At 61.1% G+C, this 19,155-nt stretch overlaps 1 protein-coding gene across 4 annotated transcripts in view; it reads right to left on the reverse strand.

Annotated features, from left to right (window-relative positions):
• LPCAT1 (lysophosphatidylcholine acyltransferase 1) overlaps nucleotides 1–18,670 on the reverse strand; it is a 52,736-nt gene extending 34,066 nt beyond the window's left edge. The window contains exon 1 of one of the 4 annotated variants that reach the window (XM_053906857.1): nucleotides 18,647–18,670. Coding sequence is in view for 3 of the 4 variants with exons in the window: in XM_053906854.1 (XP_053762829.1) it covers nucleotides 9,981–10,115 (135 nt within the window). In the remaining variant the exon portion in view is untranslated. Of the gene's footprint in view, nucleotides 1–6,733; nucleotides 6,953–8,157; nucleotides 8,215–9,980; nucleotides 10,217–18,646 lie in introns of those variants that run through there. The other 3 variants (XM_053906854.1, XM_053906855.1, XM_053906856.1) reach the window with 3 other exon arrangements.
• Nucleotides 18,671–19,155: the final 485 nt, after the last annotated feature.

A 19,155-nucleotide genomic window follows, 5' to 3' on the forward strand; every position in this document is an offset into this window, starting at 1 on the left:
AGGGGCTGAGGGCACCCCGGCGTCCGGGGTGGGTCTTGTAGTTTCCTCACACAGCACCCTGGGGGGCTGGCCTGGGTCGCTCCAGGCTCTTCCCACGAGGAGAGGAGAGATGAGACATACGGAGTCTACAGAAAGATCGCCAGGGCAACGTGGGATAAACAGAGGAGAACCCTACCTGGGGAATCGCTCTCTTCTCTTTGCCGTCACTTAGTTAAAAATTCGAAAGCAAGTTGTTTTTGAAAATCCTGATTTAGAACAGACAGAATATTCCGAAACTGGGAAGCCAATGCCCAATGTCCCCCTGCCCCCCGAGCCTGGTCCAGGAGGGAGGCGGTCCGCAGAGCCATGTCCCCTGGGGCCACTGTCCCTCGACGCAGCAACAAAACACATACATCTACCTTTCCTTCTAAAGAACTTAGAAAACGCCCGGCAACTGTCACAGGAGAGCCATCAGCTGGCAGTCCAGCGCTGCCCTGCACAAACCCCCGGCCTCGGAGCCTCGGAAGGGGAGCGGCCACGCGGACCCAGCGTCCTACAGATGCCTGCCCAGCAAGCCGACCTCAGAAAGCACATCCCCTCTGTGTCCCCACAGGGGGACGGAGCAGGGGACGGGGAGCACGCTGTGCCCCAAACGCACGCGGCAGGGGTGGGGATGACCACCTCCTTCCAGTAGCTTCCTTACTGGAAAGCAGACGGAGGGAGCCGCGCCCTGAACTGTGCCGCAATGCTTCCACGTCCTCACACGCGGCTGCTCTCATGCAAAGACTCCCCTCCACGAAAAGACAAAACACGGAGCGAGGCTAGAAATCCGGGGCGGGGGGCGGCGCAGGGACGTGGGGGGTCACGTCGGAGGCACAGCTCTGTCTTCACTGGGCCTCCTGCGTGACTGTCATTCTGTTTACTCTGGTGCCAAATCCCCATCGGACTGACCGTCCTTTCCTGGCTGATGTGTGCAGGTGATAGTCTTCTCGCCCCTGGGCTCCCACGGTCCCTCACTCTGAAGCCGTCTGTCCGGCCGTGTGACTGTCGGGCCACGCTCACCGCTACACAGAAGCTATTTTTTCTCAGCTCTCCCACTCAAACCTAAAATTAAATATAGCGTTCCTAAAACCTGCTTTTTCCCTCAACCCGCAGGCAGCCCTGGTCCTGTCCGTCCGGCGCCCCGGTCCTGTCTGTCCAGAAGCTTTCAAACCTCATTTCGAATACACTCACCCAACCTGGAGTTTCTGCAAAAGGACAGTCTTTCGGTAATTCACTCTGAGTTTGCAACCTGCAACGCAATCCAACGGCAGAGCCGTTTTCCCAGACACACACACACACACACACACACACATCGTGCCTGACACACTGCACTGGATGGCCTGGCTCGTCGGGCAGCAGCAAACAACTGTGCGGTTCCCTGTGGGATCAGAGTTGCTCTGTCCACGGCACCCCGGGGCACGCGCCCCGTAACCAAGGGAATCTGCACTACACGGTCCTCCTCACCTGCCCTTTGACGAGCGTCTGAGGGTCCGGGGGCGGAGGTCAGAGCCTTGCAGGGGCTCAGGCCTGTGTCTGGTCTGTCACCAGGCACTTCATGGGGCCCCATGTGCAGGCCCCCGGCACCAGGGCCCACACACAGTCCAGCTGGCGAGGGAGGCGTGAAGCCAAGCGCGTGGTCAGCGGGCAGCCGGGAGGGCAGTTCAGGGCCCCCAGTGAATGTAGCAGAGACGGAGGCACGGGGGGCCCCGAGGGGGCGGGCAGGGCACTCGGGGACATCAGGAGATGCCTGCCACACAGACTCCAGGTCCCCAGGAAAAACCACCAGGGGCTGGGCCCCCAGGCAGGGGAGGGACGCAGCGGCTGGTGGAGAAAGGCCTGGGAAAGCAGGGACCTCGGTGTCCCTGCTGCACAGACAAGAGAATGAAGGACTGGACGGGCCTGGGGGCAGAGAGGAAGACCCCCAGACCCCCGCCGCACTGTCACTGTCACGGCCGCCACCTCAGCTGCCCAGGCTCCCCCGCTGGCGCTCAGCCCTGAGAGCACACTGCTGGGCAGCGGCACGATGCCCCCTCCACTGAAGACCCGCTCCTACCTGAGCACCTCTGAGCTCCCAGGGCCCCTTGTGTGCCCCCGTCTCCCCCCCAGTCTGGGCTTCCCTGAGCTCTCGTCCGGGCCACATCAGGGTTTCAGCCCAAGTGCACCTGCAGGGAGCCCTGGGGGGGGGGGGGGGGGGCGGGCAGCGGCTCGGGCTGGGAGTAGGCAGAACACATGTGCTGGAGAACAAGTTCACCGGGCCAGTGCACGCACGCCAAGTGTCTATCGCGAGCCAGAGCCAGCGTGCTCCCGACGCCCACACGGAATGCACACCAGTGGGGACAGCCCTGGCTGGCTCACAGCCCTGCGGGCAGCAGCAGGCGGGGGAGAGGGCTTGCCTGCGGGCAGGGGTGGGGAGGGGAGGGAGCACCTATCCTCCAGGGGAGGGGATGGGAGAGCTCCCCGCTACCTGTGTGGGGGAGGGGGCGGTTGTGGGTGTTCGCGGCCGGCCCCTCCCGGCTCAGATGGCCAGCAAACGCCCTCGCCCTCGGCCTCCGCCTCTCCTCGCCCCTCCCACCCACAGAGTTTCACGCAGAATCTCATTTCCTCAGGGTCTTCAGGACCCCTGAGCTAGAGCCCAGAGCTCTGTCCCCCCCCCCCCCCCCCCCAGACGTGAAATTCCAGGCAGGCCAGAGGCCCTTCACGGGTCCCGGGTCACCCTGAGAACTTAGCGCCCCAGCCTGGCTCTCTTGGCAGGTGCTCGGGAACAGACCAGCGGGACAGAAGCCGAAACACCATAAAGAGTAAGATTTCTGGGCTGGACGTTCCACTCTGGGGACGAGGCTCACATCCAGAGCAGGAACTGGCCCCAGATCCCTATTTAAAGACTGTAGGAACTCAGCGACAACTGACCCGTTTCCACAGGCGTCTCACCTGTGGGGCCAGGACACCCTGTAATTACACGTCCTCAGAAAGGGAGCTTTCCAGGCAGAGCTCCCACCTACAGGGTGGCGGGAGCCCTCTCCCCCACAGATGGGTACAAGCCCAGGCTGGGAGCACAGCTGGAGGGGGGCACGTCCTGGTGAGGCACTGCGGGGGAGGGGGTGGCACATCCTGGTGAGGGAGGGACTGGGAGGGGAGGGCCGCCCCGCCCCCAGAGGCACAGTGCCTCCCCCAACCTAAGGGGGCTAAGGGGAGGGACCAGGACCTGACCAACCAACCAGGGAGTAGGCGGGAGCAGGGAGGGAGCACGGAGAAGGCCCCCTGTCCCTGTCCGCTGAGCAAAGGAGGCTCAGAAGCAAAGCACAGGGTCAGGATGCAGCGGGGCCTTTGGGGATGAGCACCTGAGTCCCTGTGCTCTGGCCACACCAGGAGCTGTGAGCTAACCTGCCCACGAAGCGTCTGTTCCTCCCACAGCCGCTGCCCCGGACACAGCAGGGCCCGGCCCTGAAGCTCAGTCCTGACAAAGTGACGCTCAGGTCAGGTCCATCCATCCGAGGACACAGCCCGCAGCTCCTAACAGCAGTGTCTCAGGTTGGGGCGTGTCCTGGCACGGAAGGGGGCGCAAGGGTCCTGGGGAGCAGCTTACCGTCGCTCGCCTCAGGGTCAGGACTGCTTCAGCCACGAGCAGAGCAGAGCAGAGCGCAGTCCGAGGGGCAGGGAACGTGCGAGGGGCACCAACCTGCCCTGCCTGGTGGGGGCCTCAGGGCTGGCGTGCAGCAGGGGGGCAGAAGACCGAGAAAAATAAGTAACTGTCAATCCTCCCTCCCCCCCACCCAGACGCACCTGAGAGACGCAGACCCGGTCCCCCCAGCTGCTCACCCCCACAGACACACCTGGCCTTGCGCCCCAGGAAATCCCTTATCTCTAGGGCCCTCGGCAGGATCTGAATAGAAGAATCTTGAAATTCAAGAGCTGAAGCATTTCCAGAGGCTTCCAATCATTCGGCAAACATCCACAGAGCCTGTGGGGCCCAGGGTCATAGCACATCGTCAGTCCCTCGCAAGGGGCCCCTCCTGGAGCCCTACGGCGCCCTGCCTCCAGCCGCAGACACCCCCGTCCAGGCACCGCCTACCCCACTCCCCTCACAGACCGAGCGCCCCCAGGACATCTCCACTCAACCTCACCCCCAACAGCTGGCTTCCCCAAAATTATGGCTCCAGGGCACCATCTGTGGGAAGCTCCTGGGGAGCCTCCAGGCCCTGTCCCCCAACTGCAGGGAGCCCCTTAACCACATGCCGCCTCCAGCCCCCAGCTGTGTGAGTCCCTCTCCAGCTGCAAGGAGACTCGAGGGTACATTCTGTCCCCCCCCCCCCCCCAGCTGTAGGGAGCTCCCAAAGCATCCTGGCTGTCTGCCCACCCAGATGTAGGGAGGATCCTGGCTCTGACGCCCCCGATGTAGGGAGCTCCCGGAGCATCCTGGCTCTCCCCCCCCACCAGATGTAGGGAGGATCCTGCCTCTGACCCCCCAGCTGCAGGGAGGATCCTGGCTCTGTCCCCCCAGGTGTAGGGAGCTCCCAGAACATCCTGGCCGTGTCCTCCCTCAGATGTAGGGAGGATCCCGCCTCTGACCCCCCAGCTGCAGGGAGCTCCCGGCCCACCCTAACACTTGTGGGGTCAGGGTGGGTCTCACACCAAGCCTGGCAGGGGTGGAGAGGGGCCTGGGAGCTCGCTGCCCCAACTACCCTGGGGAAGGGGAAGTGTGGAGTGGGCTGGTCCAAGCGCTCCTGGGCGCAGCACACAAAAGCCACCGGGACAGGATGGGAGGGCGTGGGGTGGGGGCGGGAGGCAACAGTGGCCGTGGCTGCTCTGGGGGGCGGGGGAGGGGGACTCTGAGCTTGGGAGCTGCTGAGCTCCGTGGGCCCACGAGGACGTGGAGCTCGTGAGTCACGTGGCACAGAAGTGAGTAAGGACTCAACTCCTTCCTGCTGGTGAGAGACTTAGCACTACAGGGACGGGGTTCCGCTGTGGGCCCTGTGCTGGGAACATTCAGGGCCTGATCCCAACCAGGCCCTCAGCCCTCGGATTCCCGGCTGTCTCGGAGCAGGGCCACTTCTGGACACGCTCTATATGGAGCAGACCTGCCCTCCAGGCCTCAGGGACTCTGTCTGAGCCCAGCTCTGTGCCCCCGTCCTACGGGTTTCAAATACTAACACTGCTAAAGATGTCCTGCAGAAAGACTTTATGTGGGAAAAGAAATCACTACGCTGGCTCTAACACGGAAGTAAGACTTGTGGGAGTAAAAAGGCCACGGTGTCCAGGCACCTGGAACACGTCCCACGCGTGAGCACTGCCGGAGCCAGCGGCTCTGCCCAGGCCGGTCCCTGGCAGCTTCGTGGGGCATCAGCAGGTGTGAGAGAACGAGGGGACCCTGTGCTGGAAGAGGCAGGTGCCACTGCTGCGTCTGGGATTAAGGGCAGCATTTAGCAGAGGTGCACTCGCTGAAGTGTGCAAGGCTACCACACGGGAAAACACAAAACACCGGGAACGTGCCAAGCAGTCACGCTGCTGCCCATCGTGAAAGGGAGGGCTGCAGGATGACTGACTGGGCCTGAGAAGCACAAGCACTGTCCTCAGGCTTCAGACACACCCTTCGCTCTGGCCTCCTTTGCAAAATAATCTGCAGACTTACTAACGGCGTGCGGAACACCAGAAATGTGGGAAACACTCCTCGTCCCGACCCACTGCAGCAAACCGTGAGGGGCGAGCTCTGGGGACGGGACGTTCGGTCCCGGACGTGAAGGTCAGAGAGGCGGAAGGCCCCGGGGGCAGGAAGGTGAAGGAGCAAAGTGCCAGCGAGGCCCCAGGTCTCTGGCAGGGTAGGGGTGAAGCTCTGTGAAACACGATTTGTGGGAGTCCTGCTCAGACTCGCAGGAACAGAGCGCTCAGGACACGTCCTCGGACTTTCTCCACCATCTGGGGCGAGGCCTCTGGTGGGTGGATGCCTGCGGGGGGGCAGAGGGCGGGCAAGCACCGGCTTCTGCAACAGGGCGCTTGACTGGCCAGTGTCAGGGACAAAACCTCCGTTTTCTAAAACGAGCCGTAAAACTGACAGCACTTTGTTCAGTACTCTGAAATGAAGAAGAACGCGAAACACGACTGAAATGAAGTATGAATGCGTCCATACTCGCGTGTGTGTGCATACACACACATTAAGACTCTGTTTCAGGGCCAGAGAGCAGGCAGGATGAAAAGTCAAGTCTCTCCCACCCCGGACCCCCTTCCCCACTCCTCGACTCTAGCCACAGTTAAGTGCGATGTGCACGCCCTTCCGGAAAATGAGAACCGGGTTACAGGCGGCTCTTGGTGCATTCGAAGAGACAGCCAGTCCCCGAGGGCAGGGCTCATGGGCACTGAGCCCGCCTGGGCGTCCGGGGACGTGGAGCCTACTCACCTGGGACACCAGGACGGACGTGGGGCCTCCACCCCCTGCCTCGGGGGCTGCGCTGCCGGCCAGCGGCAAGGACGCTGCACCTTACTGGGCCACACGTGCACCAACGGAGGCCGTGCTCCCAGGCTCCCAGGGCCCCGCTCCAGAGCCTCAGACTCCCAGGCATCTGGGGGGGCCCCGGGCCCCGCTGCAGCCGGCCCTCTGTGTCTTCCCACGCGACGCCTGCTGTCCTGGAAATCCTCATTCCCATGTTACGTTCCTCCCGGAATTCCATTGCCACCCGCGGCTCACGAACACCAGAGTCAAGCTGCCCTCCCCTTTACCCACCCCTTCACGCTCTTCAGCAGAGTACGGTCTCATGCGTGGAGTACCCAGACAGAGGGGCAGCGGGAGCACTGGGGTGGGTGCCCGGAAGCCTGGCAGGTCAGAGAAGCAGCTGGAAGCCACCAGGCCTGGAAGTGTGCGGGGTGTGGGACCCCCGGCCCCAGGAGGGCCACACCTGACTCGGGATGCAGGCTGAAACCAGGGGCACCTGCTGCTTGCCTGCCTGCCTGCCTCTCTCCCTCTTCTTTCCTTCCTTCCTTCTTTTCTTTCCTTTTTTTTCTTTTCTTCTCTTCCCTCCTTCTTTTCTTTCTTTCTTTCTTTCTTTCTTTCTTTCTTTCTTTCTTTCTTTCTTTCTTTCTTTCTTTCTCTTCCTTCCTTCCTTCCTTCCTTCCTTCATCAAAACTCATGTATTTGGACAGAACTTGGAGACAAAGATCACCTGCCTCTGGGAGATTAAAACTGCACACAGGCCTCCCTGCAAATGTGCTGGGTTGGAGCCTGTCCCTGCGTTCAGCCTTCACGGCAATGCTCTCTGTGGATTTAACTGGGAGAGGGTGAACCCCACAGTGTCCTCACATAAAGGACTCCGTTCCAAGGTGTACAGGAAGCCAGACTGCTTTCTGGGAAGTACATCCTAACCCCGACCCTGGCCCAGGTCACAGGAGTTCAGAAATGAGGAAACATCAGAGCTCGAAGTGGGGTGCACTCACACCTGGGGGTTCCAACAGGAAGTAACCCCCAACACCCAGGGGACAGACACCGCTTTAGGACTCCCAAAACAGCACATCAGCACGAGGCTAACCAATTCCCTACTATTCAGTTTTCATGTCTTAACGAGTTATTTTCTGCCCAAAGAGATACTTAAGCTCCTTGCTAAATCTGCTACTAAATGACAGATGGCCTGGTCATTAGCCTGCAGGTGACTAACAGCCCCTCCCCAGCGGCACAGGTGAGGGCAGGCGCCCTCACCGCCTTCCCTTCACTCGGAATTTAGGTGAGTCTCTGAGCGGCCCTTGGCTGTCTCAGTCACTGCTGGATCGGTTTATTTACTGATTCGGGAGGCAGGTTTTGTATGCTTGCACAGGCTAGTTTCCTCTGTGGAAACCTTTGCATAACACGGTGCAGAGAAGTAAAAAGCTTCGCAGAGAAGTAAAAAGCTTCGCAAAGCACTGCTTTGTGAAAAGCAAAATGTTTCTGCAAAGCGAAACTCGGAAGTTAGCCTTTACAAGTTACATACTCCAGACCACGCTGGGGACAGCTGAACAGTAACCACAGCTTTGCCACCAACGTATAAATACACCAGGATGATTCTGGCGAAGATTCTGGCGAATATTCTGGCGAATATTCTGACGCGGCCTCTGAAAGAGCGCAACCAGGTGTATACAAAGTAACCTTCCCTTTCTGAGGGGCTGAAACAGTCCACTCACCTGTTCTTTCTTGAGTGTCTTCCAGAAGCTGTGAGCCAACATCTAAAACCAGAATCTCTGCCTGGCGCTAAAGAACAGCTCCTAGAGCTGCTCCAAACCCCGGCGGCTCCACGACCCTGCGACCGGGGCCTGAGGGGTGTGGGGGATTTCTGGCTCGGCTCTTACATCCGGCCCCCTTCGCTCGTTCACTCACTCTACAGCCAGCTGGGTGTCTACAGTGCACCTCGCCTGAGCAGTAAGCACATAGCTTGGGACAGGACAGACCTGGCCCCTGTCCGTCCACAGTAACGGGGGCCAGGCTGCAAAAGTGACAGGGATGCAGAGGTAGGAGGCACAGGCAGGAAGATGCAGGCTTACAGCAGCTGGCGCCCAGGGGTCAGGCTGCAGGTGGGGCAGGGCCTTGGAAGCCACCCGGAAGAAGCGTCAGGGCTCAGTCCCAGGGTCGCCCTCAGAGGGTTCAGAGCCATGGGTCACAGGCGCGAAGGGGGTCGGCCGGTGGGGGGGCCATTCAGGAGCCCAGAGGAAGCTGCTGCGCTCCTAACCCCCTCACAGCTGGGTAGGGCACCGCGGGTGAGGAGTTCGAGTCCGCGAGCCAAGGAACGCAGCAGAGGGGGACCAAAGACCACACAGGCAGGCAGCGACTGGCGTCTGGCTCCAGACAGACACAGGGACAAGGCCCAGGAGCCGACCGGGATGGCCCTGCTTTCTCCCGTCACCAGAAGGGATGCCACCCGACCTTCTCTCCTCTGTCCTCAACCTTGTGCCCACCCTTCCCTCTCCCACCACAATACCAAGTCCACCTAGAGGATGCTTCGAGAAAAAGCAGGCAGCCCACGACAACTTCAGACCGGGTTCGAGAACTTTTCACTTTGATATTGTTGCAAGTGAATAACTTTTTGCATTAAAGACATCTAAGTGTCACCCGAAAAAGTTCTGTCACGGCGGAAAATATACTCTCCGTCAACTGGACAACAGCTGAAGTCCTAAATCTGTACCTGTTTCTATTACGGTTTTGGAGCTAAAGGAAAGGCTGTACTGAGCGCAGTCTTACAGAAACGCAAACACAATGAACAACCAGAGGCCCAACACTGCCAGGAAGTGCGCCCCACCGGGTCAGGGGGAGGCGCACCCCCACGGGATCAAGGTGGGCGCACCCCACTGGGGGGCGCACCCCACCGGGTCAGGGAATGGAGCCCACCTTGGAAACCCTGGATCGATGTGAAGGAAAAGGACCAGTGTGGGGCCCCACTGCCTCCTGCAGGCCCCATCCTCAGCCAGGACCAGAGGGCGCCGCGAACAAAACTGCACACTGTTCCCTCCCGTCACGGAACCGAGAGTACATAAAGCCGATTCCGTTACAGACGAACCCGGAGGGACCCCCCTGCACGCTCCGCAGAACACAACTTGCAAACGCAGAGGCGGACATCCTGCCGCTCCCTTCAAGGCACCTCGCGCGGACTCGAAGGAGCCACGAGGTCCCCACACGAGAAGCTCATCAAGCGACAAAGTCCCATCCCGGGGGCGGGGGGGCCACGCCTGTCCCTCGTGGGGCCTGCGAGCGGCGGGAAGGGACGCGGGACCGGGGGACCGCGCGGCGCAGAGCGACGGGGATGCAGGGATGGCGGGAAGGGGGCGTGGGGAGAAGGGATGTGGGGCCCGGCCCGGGGGGAGGGGGGGGCGAGCCAGAAGGGACGGGGACGGGGTGAGCGCGGCCAGCGGCAGGGCCGCGTGGGGGTCGCGGGCCGCGGGGGGCGGCGGGGTGGCCGCGGGGCCAGGCCGGCGAGACCCCCTCCCCGGCCGCAGGGGCTCGGGAGCGCACCCACCTGGGCCTTCCGCAGGGCGCCGAGGCGCAGCTCGTGCACGAAGGGGTTCCGCCCCGGGGGCGCCAGCCGCCGCGCGTCGCCGGCCCCCGCGCCGGAGGCGGGGGCGACCCGGGGACCGCGCGCCCGCAGCCTCATGACCGCCGCCCGCCGCAGGGAGACGGGCGCCGGGCGCAGAGCGGGCGCGGAGCGGGACGCAGAGCGGGCGCGGGGCGCGGGGCGCGGGCCGAGGATGCGCGGCGGCCGGGGCGGGCGGACGCGCAGGCGCAGGCCGGCGGCGGCGTGACGCGGGGGGCGGGGCGGGCGGGCGGGGGGCGCCGGCGGGGCGAGGCCTGGGCGGACGGGGGCGGGGCGTCCCGAGAGCCCCGCCCCCGAGGGCCCGGAGGGCGGCCCCGCCCGCGCCCTGCGCCTGACCTCGGCTCCCGCCCTCCCCCCCACCCCCCACCCGCAGGGGGTGGCGGGGCGTCCCGGACCGTCGGTCCTGAAGGGCGCCCAGGCTCCGGCGGCGCCCCTCCCGCAGTGGCCAGACGGCGGGGACCCTCAGGCCGGGCCTGGCCCCCCGCGCAGCGAGGCCCGCCACGTCGCCCCGTCCTGCGGCAGCCCCCAACTCCCAGCCCCAGCCCCAGCCCAAATCCCGAGGGACACGACGAGCCGGGCCGCACGTGCAGAGGCCCGCGCCGACTCTGTCGAAGCTCCACAGGGACGGGCCCAGACCCAGCTCCTGCCGCTTTTCCTGCTTGCCTGCCCTCGCTGGGACCTGACCTCCGTGGGCAGCGGCGGGAGGGAAAGGAGGTTTCCGGGCGCTGCTGCTGGGTCCGTCTGTGCCCGCCGTCCCCGTCGCGAGCTGCACCCCAAGAGCGGGCCTGCCCCGAGAGGCACGGTCTCCCACCCGGGGAGTGCCATCCGCTGGAGGGGTGCACAGAGGCATTTGCTGATGGGACCCAGCGGTTCAACAGGGTCGTGAATCAAAGGATTCTTTCTTGTTGGCTCATTACTCCAGTTCGTGGAATTACTCCCTTGCACGAAGGGGAGGCATTTGGGGATCCTTCATTTGTGGCACAGTATTAACTGGGCAAAAGGTATCAAAATTTATAAATTTCTAAAATTTACCGCAAATGCTACGTGGTGAGCAGGGCTAAGTTTCTGTATGTGACTGTCCTTGTGACCCTGAAGGGCAGGAGGTGACCCATGAAGCAGGCAGCGGGCATGGGTGAGGGAGGGCAACTTGGACACAGTCCAGCAGCCCCTCGGTTCACATGATGCCTGAAATCATGAGGAAGTAGTCTGAATGCTTCCTGCATTGCTCTGGGACTAGGGGAAGGCCAGACCCTACTGTAGGACTGCCTGGCCATGGGGTCCTGGGTGTGTCCATGCCCTGTGAGGCTCCCCAGCCCTGTCCCTGCTTGGGCAGCAGGTCAGGAAGCGATCAACCCTCTGATAATCTAGCTGATACCCTGGCCAGCTGATAAGGTGAAGTGTGACCTTGCTGGGGGCCCTCCTGTGTTTAGATGGAGAGAGGAACACAGGACAAAAGAGAGGCCGGTGACTCTGCGGTGGTCCATGACACCCTCCACAGCCTCACCTATATAGAGGTGAAAGAGTGGGGCGAGGTCCCCAAACCCTTTCGAAGCCTCACGCTGGACTGGGGCAGGTGACCTCTCCTCCAAACCTCGCTTGTCAAATCTGGAGAAGGAAACTGGTGCAGTGCCCACATTTCTGCTGTGCGTGATGGCAGGGTAGCCCTTGTGGGCTGCGGTGGGCGCTGTTTCCATTGCCTGCATGGCCGTGGGCACACTGCTGACCTCTGAGCATTCAATTGCCAACTGCCCTGATCACAGACACAAGAGCCCAGCTGGGAGCTGGTGGAACAGTGTGAGAATTTATCCAGGGACAGGCAACAAGGAGAGGGCTTTTCCACTCCTTCCCAACAAGCAGATCCGTGGAGAAACCCCAAAGGCCAACAAGGGCAGAAAACAGCCAGGAGAGCAGGGGTAAGGAGTGGAGGGCCCAGATGGGTGGGTCTGTGGACAGGAAAGGTGAGGAGTCCAGGGCTCAGAAGAGTGAGTCTGTGGAGAGCAGAGGTGAGGAGTGGAGGGCCAAGAAGTGTGAGTCTATGGAGAGCAGGGGTGAGGAGTGGAGGGCCCAGTAGGGTGGGTCCGTGGAGAGCAAGGGCAAAAGTGAGGAGTGGACGGCCCAGAAGGATGGGTCTATGGAGAGCAGAGGTGAGGAGTGGAGGGCCCAGAAGGGTGAGTCTATGGAGAGCAAGGGTGAGGAGTGGAGGGCCCAGAAAGGTGGGTCTATGGAGAGCAGAGGTGAGGAATGGAGGGCCCAGAAAGGTGGGTCTATGGAGAGCAGAGGTGAGGAGTGGAGGGCCAAGAAAGGTGAGTCTATGGAGAGCAAGGGTGAGGAGTGGAGGGCCCAGAAAGGTGGGTCTATGGAGAGCAGAGGTGAGGAGTGGAGGGCCAAGAAAGGTGAGTCTATGGAGAGCAAGGGTGAGGAGTGGAGGGCCCAGAAGGGTGGGTCCATGAACAGGAAGGGTGAGGAGTGGAGGGCCCAGAAAGGTGGGTCTATGGAGAGCAGAGGTGAGGAGTGGAGGGCCAAGAAAGGTGAGTCTATGGAGAGCAAGGGTGAGGAGTGGAGGGCCCAGAAGGGTGGGTCCATGAACAGGAAGGGTGAGGAGTGGAGGGCCCAAAAAGGTGGGTCTATGGAGAGCAGAGGTGAGGAGTGGAGGGCCAAGAAAGGTGAGTCTATGGAGAGCAAGGGTGAGGAGTGGAGGGCCCAGAAGGGTGGGTCCATGAACAGGAAGGGTGAGGAGTGGAGGGCCCAAGGGGATGAGTCCAGGGAAGTTCATTGTCTTACACTGCTTCATACTTTCTTTGCTTCAGTTTTAATCCTGTGATGGAATATTCTAGAAGTCCCAGAGTGTTCTGGAGGCTTGACTAGGAGAAGTTGGGCTTGGGCAAGGGGTTATATGCAGTTTTCTTTCAGTGAAAGGAAAAAGACATTCATCTCTGGGACTTAGTTTCTTAGTTTGGAGAAACTGCCAGCTGGGCCCTCGGACCCGGACTCGGAAGGCAAATCCCGCGGCGTTCTCCAGGAACCTTCTGGAACACACCCTGGCGCACAGAGCTGCGGGCCAGGCTCTGGGAAGCGCTAGCGGTGTCCCTGTGGCCCCTTGTTCTTACTCTGCTCCTGTCTGAGGAAGGCAGGTTCAGAGAGAAATGTTTCCACAGATGGACCGAGAGCACAGGACGTGGTCGCGGGCGTGGGGCTGAGTGTTCTGGGTCTGTTTGCAGAGTTTTAGAGTTATTTACAGATTTCAGAGACGTTCTCCTCCGTTTCCTTCTGATACTTCTTTTCAGTTCTGCCTTTCATGTTGTTTCCAACCCATCCGCACGTTTTCTCCTCTACACCGAGACCCTGTAGTCGACACCATCATCCGCTCGCCTCCCCGGCCTGTGGCTCCTTTGGGCACGAACACAAGTGCTTGTGAAGCCATTTCCGGATGTTCCATTTCACGGTTTGTTAGTTCCTGGTGGCACCACACTGTTCTAACCGCTGCGCCTCTGGAATCGTGCGCTGGTGACCGGTAGGGTGAGTTCCTGTTGCCGCCTCTTTTTAAGTCTGTCCTATTTCGCTAAAAAGTCCACTGGAAGCCTTGTTCTGGAATGTGCTAACTGCACACTTCACGAGAATGTGTTGTAAGGGTACCTGGAGTCTGTTTCAGGTTGGTGCTCTAAGACACACAGACGTGGACGTGGGACAGAGGATGAAGTTTTCCTCGTGCTTCTCTAGGCATGGGGATGGGGTGCTCCCCGGGAAGCACCAGGGGCCGTCAGGAGGCAGCGGGGCGAGGGGGCAACGCCCTTCACTGCGGCTTCCCCGGGGGACGCAGAGGAGGCCGGGTGAGCAGGGCGGGGGGGGGGGGGGGTAGAGAGCCCACAGAGAGGAGGGGTGAGTTGGTTTGCACGTGAGAGGTGAGTTACTAGCTCCGGGAAGGGCCACCCGCCAGGGTCAGCAGGCCCGGTGTCAAAACGCAGAAGCGGAAAGGCCTGTGTAAGGCAGACCTTCGGGGCCTGCGTCCAGAGAGGTCCTTCCACAGGCCGGCGGGACGGACCAACTCCTAGTTCGCTGGCAATGCCTCCCCCATCACTGGGAAGGCGGGAGCCCCTCCGCCCGGCCCCTCGGGCGTGGCCCCTCCCGGAGCGGCCTCCCAGCCCTGCGGGCAGGTGGCCTCAGGTCTCTCCCCTCTGCTGTCCCCTGTGCCTGGACACCTTCGTTCAAAGCTCCGCACTTCCTTCAGGTCTGGCTGGTAAGACCTGGGGGTCCTGTCAGCCCCGGCCCCTCGTGTGCGTATGGCTCTCAGTACACCCGTGCAGCCCACGTGCATTTTACGTGAAGTTCATTTGTTTGGAACAGGATAGTTTCCAAGACACCTTCTGTGAGTGAAATAGGGCCATTTTATACGTAGTCAAACTGAGGCGTAACAGACTGAGGGACCAAGATCATAGCCAGGGCCACAGAAGGCTCTGGCCTCATTTCCAGGGGTGTTTCTTTCTGCCCACGTGTCAGGACTCCCCGGTGGGCACTGTCCCGTGGTCATCCATTTCCGCAGGCAGCTTTCCACAGAGAGGTCCTATTGTTGCGACACTTGGATTCCAGATAGAACCGCTTCCCTCAAATATGCAGACATCTGACATCAAATAGGGACGTAGATGCTTGACGTTATATTTTATGTGTAGGTTTTGACTATCGTGGAGGTGCAGTTTTAAAGGGCCCCGGAGATTAAAAAACTCATCCACACGGCACACTTCTTAGCCACGTCGTCTGTCGTCTGTTTTATTTTCCTTGACGTTAAAAAAACCGATCCTCGTGTAAAACATGATCTGAAGTGATGATCTCTTCCATGGGTCTTCATCAAAATTTAAGAGGGTTTTGAAACTCAGAGGCATGGAAGCATTTTTTTTTTTTTTTTTTTTTGGTGCTTGAGCACAACTTTCTTCACACTTTGGGTTTGCAGAGCAAATGTTTACATGTAATTCTGCTTCCCCAAATGTCAAAAACCCCACAAATATGAAAACAGTTATTCTCAAAGGAGCCATCCCGCGTGAAAAACAATCGTTTACAGTAATTCTTCCTAGTTGGCTTTGAAAAACGCTGTGTCGAATTATTTCTGCCAATTTGCAGAGACAGCGATCTTGTTTAGCTGGGGGGAGGGCGAGTTTCCAAGGGGGGAGATGCGCCGTGAGGCGGGGGCAGTGGTCCGGGCCCCGGGAACCCGCTGGCTCTCCTCCCTGCGATGCCTCCTTGTCGATAGAGAAGCACATGGCCCCCCAGGGTGAAGCCAGCCTGCCCGGCCTGCCTGGCACCTAGCCGGGGGCCTGCCGCCAAGTCCTGGCGCTTTGCAGAGAGGAACGGCTCCTGCTGGCGGGCCCAGAGGGGTCCCGGGCAGGAGGACCTGAGACCCGGAACGAGGCCGGGAGATAGCAATGCACGAGGAGGTGGGGACGCCCGCCGCCCCAGTGCAGGCAAGGCTCCTACAACCCAGACCCGGGCCGTTGGGCGGGTGGCGGCGCCTCACGTGGAGCCGGGACGGCTCCCTGCCCCCTCCCATCCAGCCGGTCCCTCCCCTCCTCCCTCCTCCCCTCCCTATCTTGCCCGCTGCAGGCTCCTGGACAGAGCCTGTCACGCAGCTGGGTGGTATCATGTGCCTCAGTCGCCCTCAGAGGTGAGTGGGCACAGCAGGTGGGGGTGGGCCGGGCAGGGGAGCCACGGGTGTCCAGCCGTCACGTGCGTGGGCACTGGCACGTGAAAGCAAAACTGCACCTGCGTGCACACCTGCCCTCTTCCCATCACCTCACGTGCACTGACGCCCAAGCCGCGGTGACCCGGGCCCCAAGGAGGTGTGCTTTTCACAAGTGGCTCGTGCTTTAGCAAACACGGAAACCATCCTGAGCGAGAGCATTTGGTCTCTCATCACAGAGGCTGGAAATCACCTGATCTGACTTCTTCACGTCAGGATTTGGCCATAAGAGGATCCTTGTACATATTTTCAACATTTGATGAGGCCAAGAACTCTCTTATTGGATCGGAGGCCTTTGATAAGCTACTCAACTTTGAAGCCTTGCGGGAGAGAGCGTATCTTCAAACAAGGAAGCGGGTGTTTGTGCTTGAGGCAGGACATGGTGGGGGGGGGGGCGTCCTCGAGCCCTGGGCTGTTTGCTCAATCAAAACGGACACGGGATGTGTTTTGTTCATCATGTGGTTTTGGGGAATGATCCCCAGTTAGAACATGTGTTGGTAACTCGAGGCGACCCTGGTACTTGTTCCCAGCTGGAGAGGAATATTCGATGGGGGTCCGCAGAGCGTGGGACCCGCCACAGAGGGTGGGTCCTACCAACACGACAAACACGTCTAAGCTCGGTCTGGCTCAGTTGTCCTTTTGGACAAAACTCCCCATAGGTAATGATTTCTGACAGTGTTTTCGGCGATCTTCCTTCCCTCTGTGCTCAGAATTCATAGGACTGCCCCAGAAAGCTTCTCGTAACCAGCACCGTGCCTGTGACCAGGGTTTCGCACAGGCCACAGTTTTGCTTCCCTACGCGGGTTCCATCCTGTGACCCGAGAAGGTGGTGGCCTGGGGCCGTGGGCACGGGTTCTGCTGCAGCCCTGGGGGGGTGGGGGGGAGGCGGTGCTTCCGTCCGCCTCCCGTGCCCTCCTTGGCTGGAAGGTGGGGTCGGGTTGAACCGGTCTGGAGGGTTTTCGAAGGGCTGGGAAGGTGAGTGCAGCCGAAGTGCCCAGGATGGGGTCTGACGCATGGCACACAGGCTGAACGTGAGCCACCGTAGCAAGTACGTGGCACTCACTTCCCGCCTTCGGGGGGCTTGGGGGGTGGCCAGGGCACATGCCCACATCCTCGGTGCTCTGAGCTTGACGCGGCTCGTCAGTGCGGGTGTCGATTCTTTTCTGAAGGGGAGGGACTCGGTCACACGGCTTCGAGAATTAGATCCGGGTTGCAAATGGGGTTCTTCACTTCGACTCTGGAGTCTGTTACTACTTAACAAAGGCTCTACGTCCCACTATGCGTAAATAGGCACACCGACGAGGGGCCCTCCCGGGGGGCGGCCTGCGTGCAGGTGGGGGTCCGGCACCATCATTTACCAGGACGGGAACTTTGGCCAGGTCGTGTCCCCTTCCCGCCTGGGTCTGTCAGGTATGAACAGGTGGCCGGGCCCATGTCTGCAAAGGCAAAGCCTGCCCTCATCGGAAAAGGCCACCTCCCACCTCACTGCCGTGGGGTGCTGGGCTTCCGTGGAGCCCGCCAGCCGGGCCGGAAGGTCGTCGGTTCTGAGTTCGAGTTCCATCCCGGTGTCTGTGGGAGTGGCCGCCTCCAGACCTGGCTTGTTCTGTCACCATCAGAGAGATTTAGGAAGAGAACAACTCCCTGCGTGGTCCCGGGCCTGGGTCCCGAGGAGGCGGGCTGGGCGCGTGGGGGCGGGAGTCAGGGCCCCGGGTCCTCCCGCGTGCACCTGCAGACATTGAATCCCACTGCGGGAGGCGGTAAGAACTAAGGGAGCTCTGACTTCCCACCTTTAAAACAGAAGCCCGGGGGAGGTGCTGCACAGAGCAGAGCAGCATGACCCAGGGGAGCCGGTCTCGTGTGTGATCGCAGCTGCCCCTGTGCGCAGCGCCCGGGGAGAGGCCGCGGGGGGCGCCCGCGGAGTGCGCCCCGGGGCCCTTCCAGACCCACCTCCCGCCGGGATAAGTGCTCACGAAAAATTCGTGCCTGGTTCCCAACCGGTGCGCCGTGACAAGGGGTCCCGAGTCCCCCATGCCCGAGCGGCTGCACACGCGGACATCTACGTGGCCCCTGCTGTTTGCAGCCACCCTGTACCTCACAAGGCGCGGGGTGGGGGTCGGGTCCTGGGAGAAGCCGACGCAGGGCAGGGGGCACATCAAGACACCGCTGATGCAGCAGGTCTCTGCTCGTCCTGCCCGCGGATGCCGTTTCCAGGGTTGGGGCTCAGAGCGAGGGGCACTGGGGGGCGTGGGAGGACTCTCTCCACTTGGCCGGGCCCAGAGGGGAGCCTCCCGCCTTGGGGGTTCTGAGGAGCACAGTGAGCTGAATCAAGCGTGGTCCCCTTTGTCCAAAGTCACAGTAGGGGCGCCCGGTGCCTTCGTTGGGGAAGCGTCAGACTCTCGATCTCGGCCCAGGTCGTGATCTCACAGCAGGGGCTTGGAGCGTGGCCCAGATCAGCCTGTCCGTCCAGTGTGCGATCTGAGCGAGGGTCCCCCGTCGGCCGCAGGGGTCCAGGCTGCACTTGGCCGCACCCGCAAAGAGGCTTCCAGGGCCTGCCCGCTGGCCCCCAATGGGCCCAGCCCAAGTTCCGTCCTCAGAGCCGCCCTCTGTCCGCCGGACCCCAGGGCTGGGGTGCACTGCCCATACCTCCAGAAGCCCGGCTCCCTGCTGAGCTGTGTGCCTCCCTGCCAGACGAACCCAGCACAGTGACCCACTCGTGACACGTCCGTCGGGGACCCTTCCTCGCTAGCGTGGGATAAGGGTCTCAGCTCTGCAGAAATCTTCATGGAAACTAGCCTTCCCTTCCATACACAGACCCCACCCCACCATCCACAACAACGGGGGTTTGCTTCTCCACAGGGGCTCTCGCCGCCTTTCCTGGGGGAACCGCCTGGATCCACAGCCGCTCCCAGTTTAGGATCAGGGCTGCTGCGCGTGGCTGGTGTAAAGCTTCGTCACCTCCAGTTGGCGGGCGTGGTGGCCAGAGGGACAGATCCTGGCGCCCCTTGCCCGGGTCTCTCTTTCCTGACCACTTACACGTGACGCTGTTTGGCCATCAGCCTCGGAGGGCGGGTCAGCGCCAGAGGACAGGGCGTTTATTTATTTCCTTTCCTGACATGAACCAGCACCTGGAAGGTGCTGGGTGGGGATCTGGAGTGATGAAGGGGTTTTGGCTGTGGTCACAACAGTCTTTTTTTTTTTTTTTTTTTTAATGTTTATTCATTTAGTTTTGACAGAGAGAGAGAGAGAGAGAGAGAGAGCGCACACGGGCCAGGGAGGAGCAGAGAGAGAGGGAGACACAGAATCCGAAGCAGGCTCCAGGCTCTGAGCTGTCAGCACAGAGCCTGACGCGGGGCTCGAACTCACAGACCGTGAGAT

The sequence above is a fragment of the Panthera pardus genome, unplaced genomic scaffold (genome assembly GCF_024362965.1).
Source record: "Panthera pardus isolate Hobbes unplaced genomic scaffold, ASM2436296v1 HiC_scaffold_2, whole genome shotgun sequence".
In the NCBI taxonomy this organism is placed as follows: Eukaryota; Metazoa; Chordata; class Mammalia; order Carnivora; family Felidae; genus Panthera; species Panthera pardus.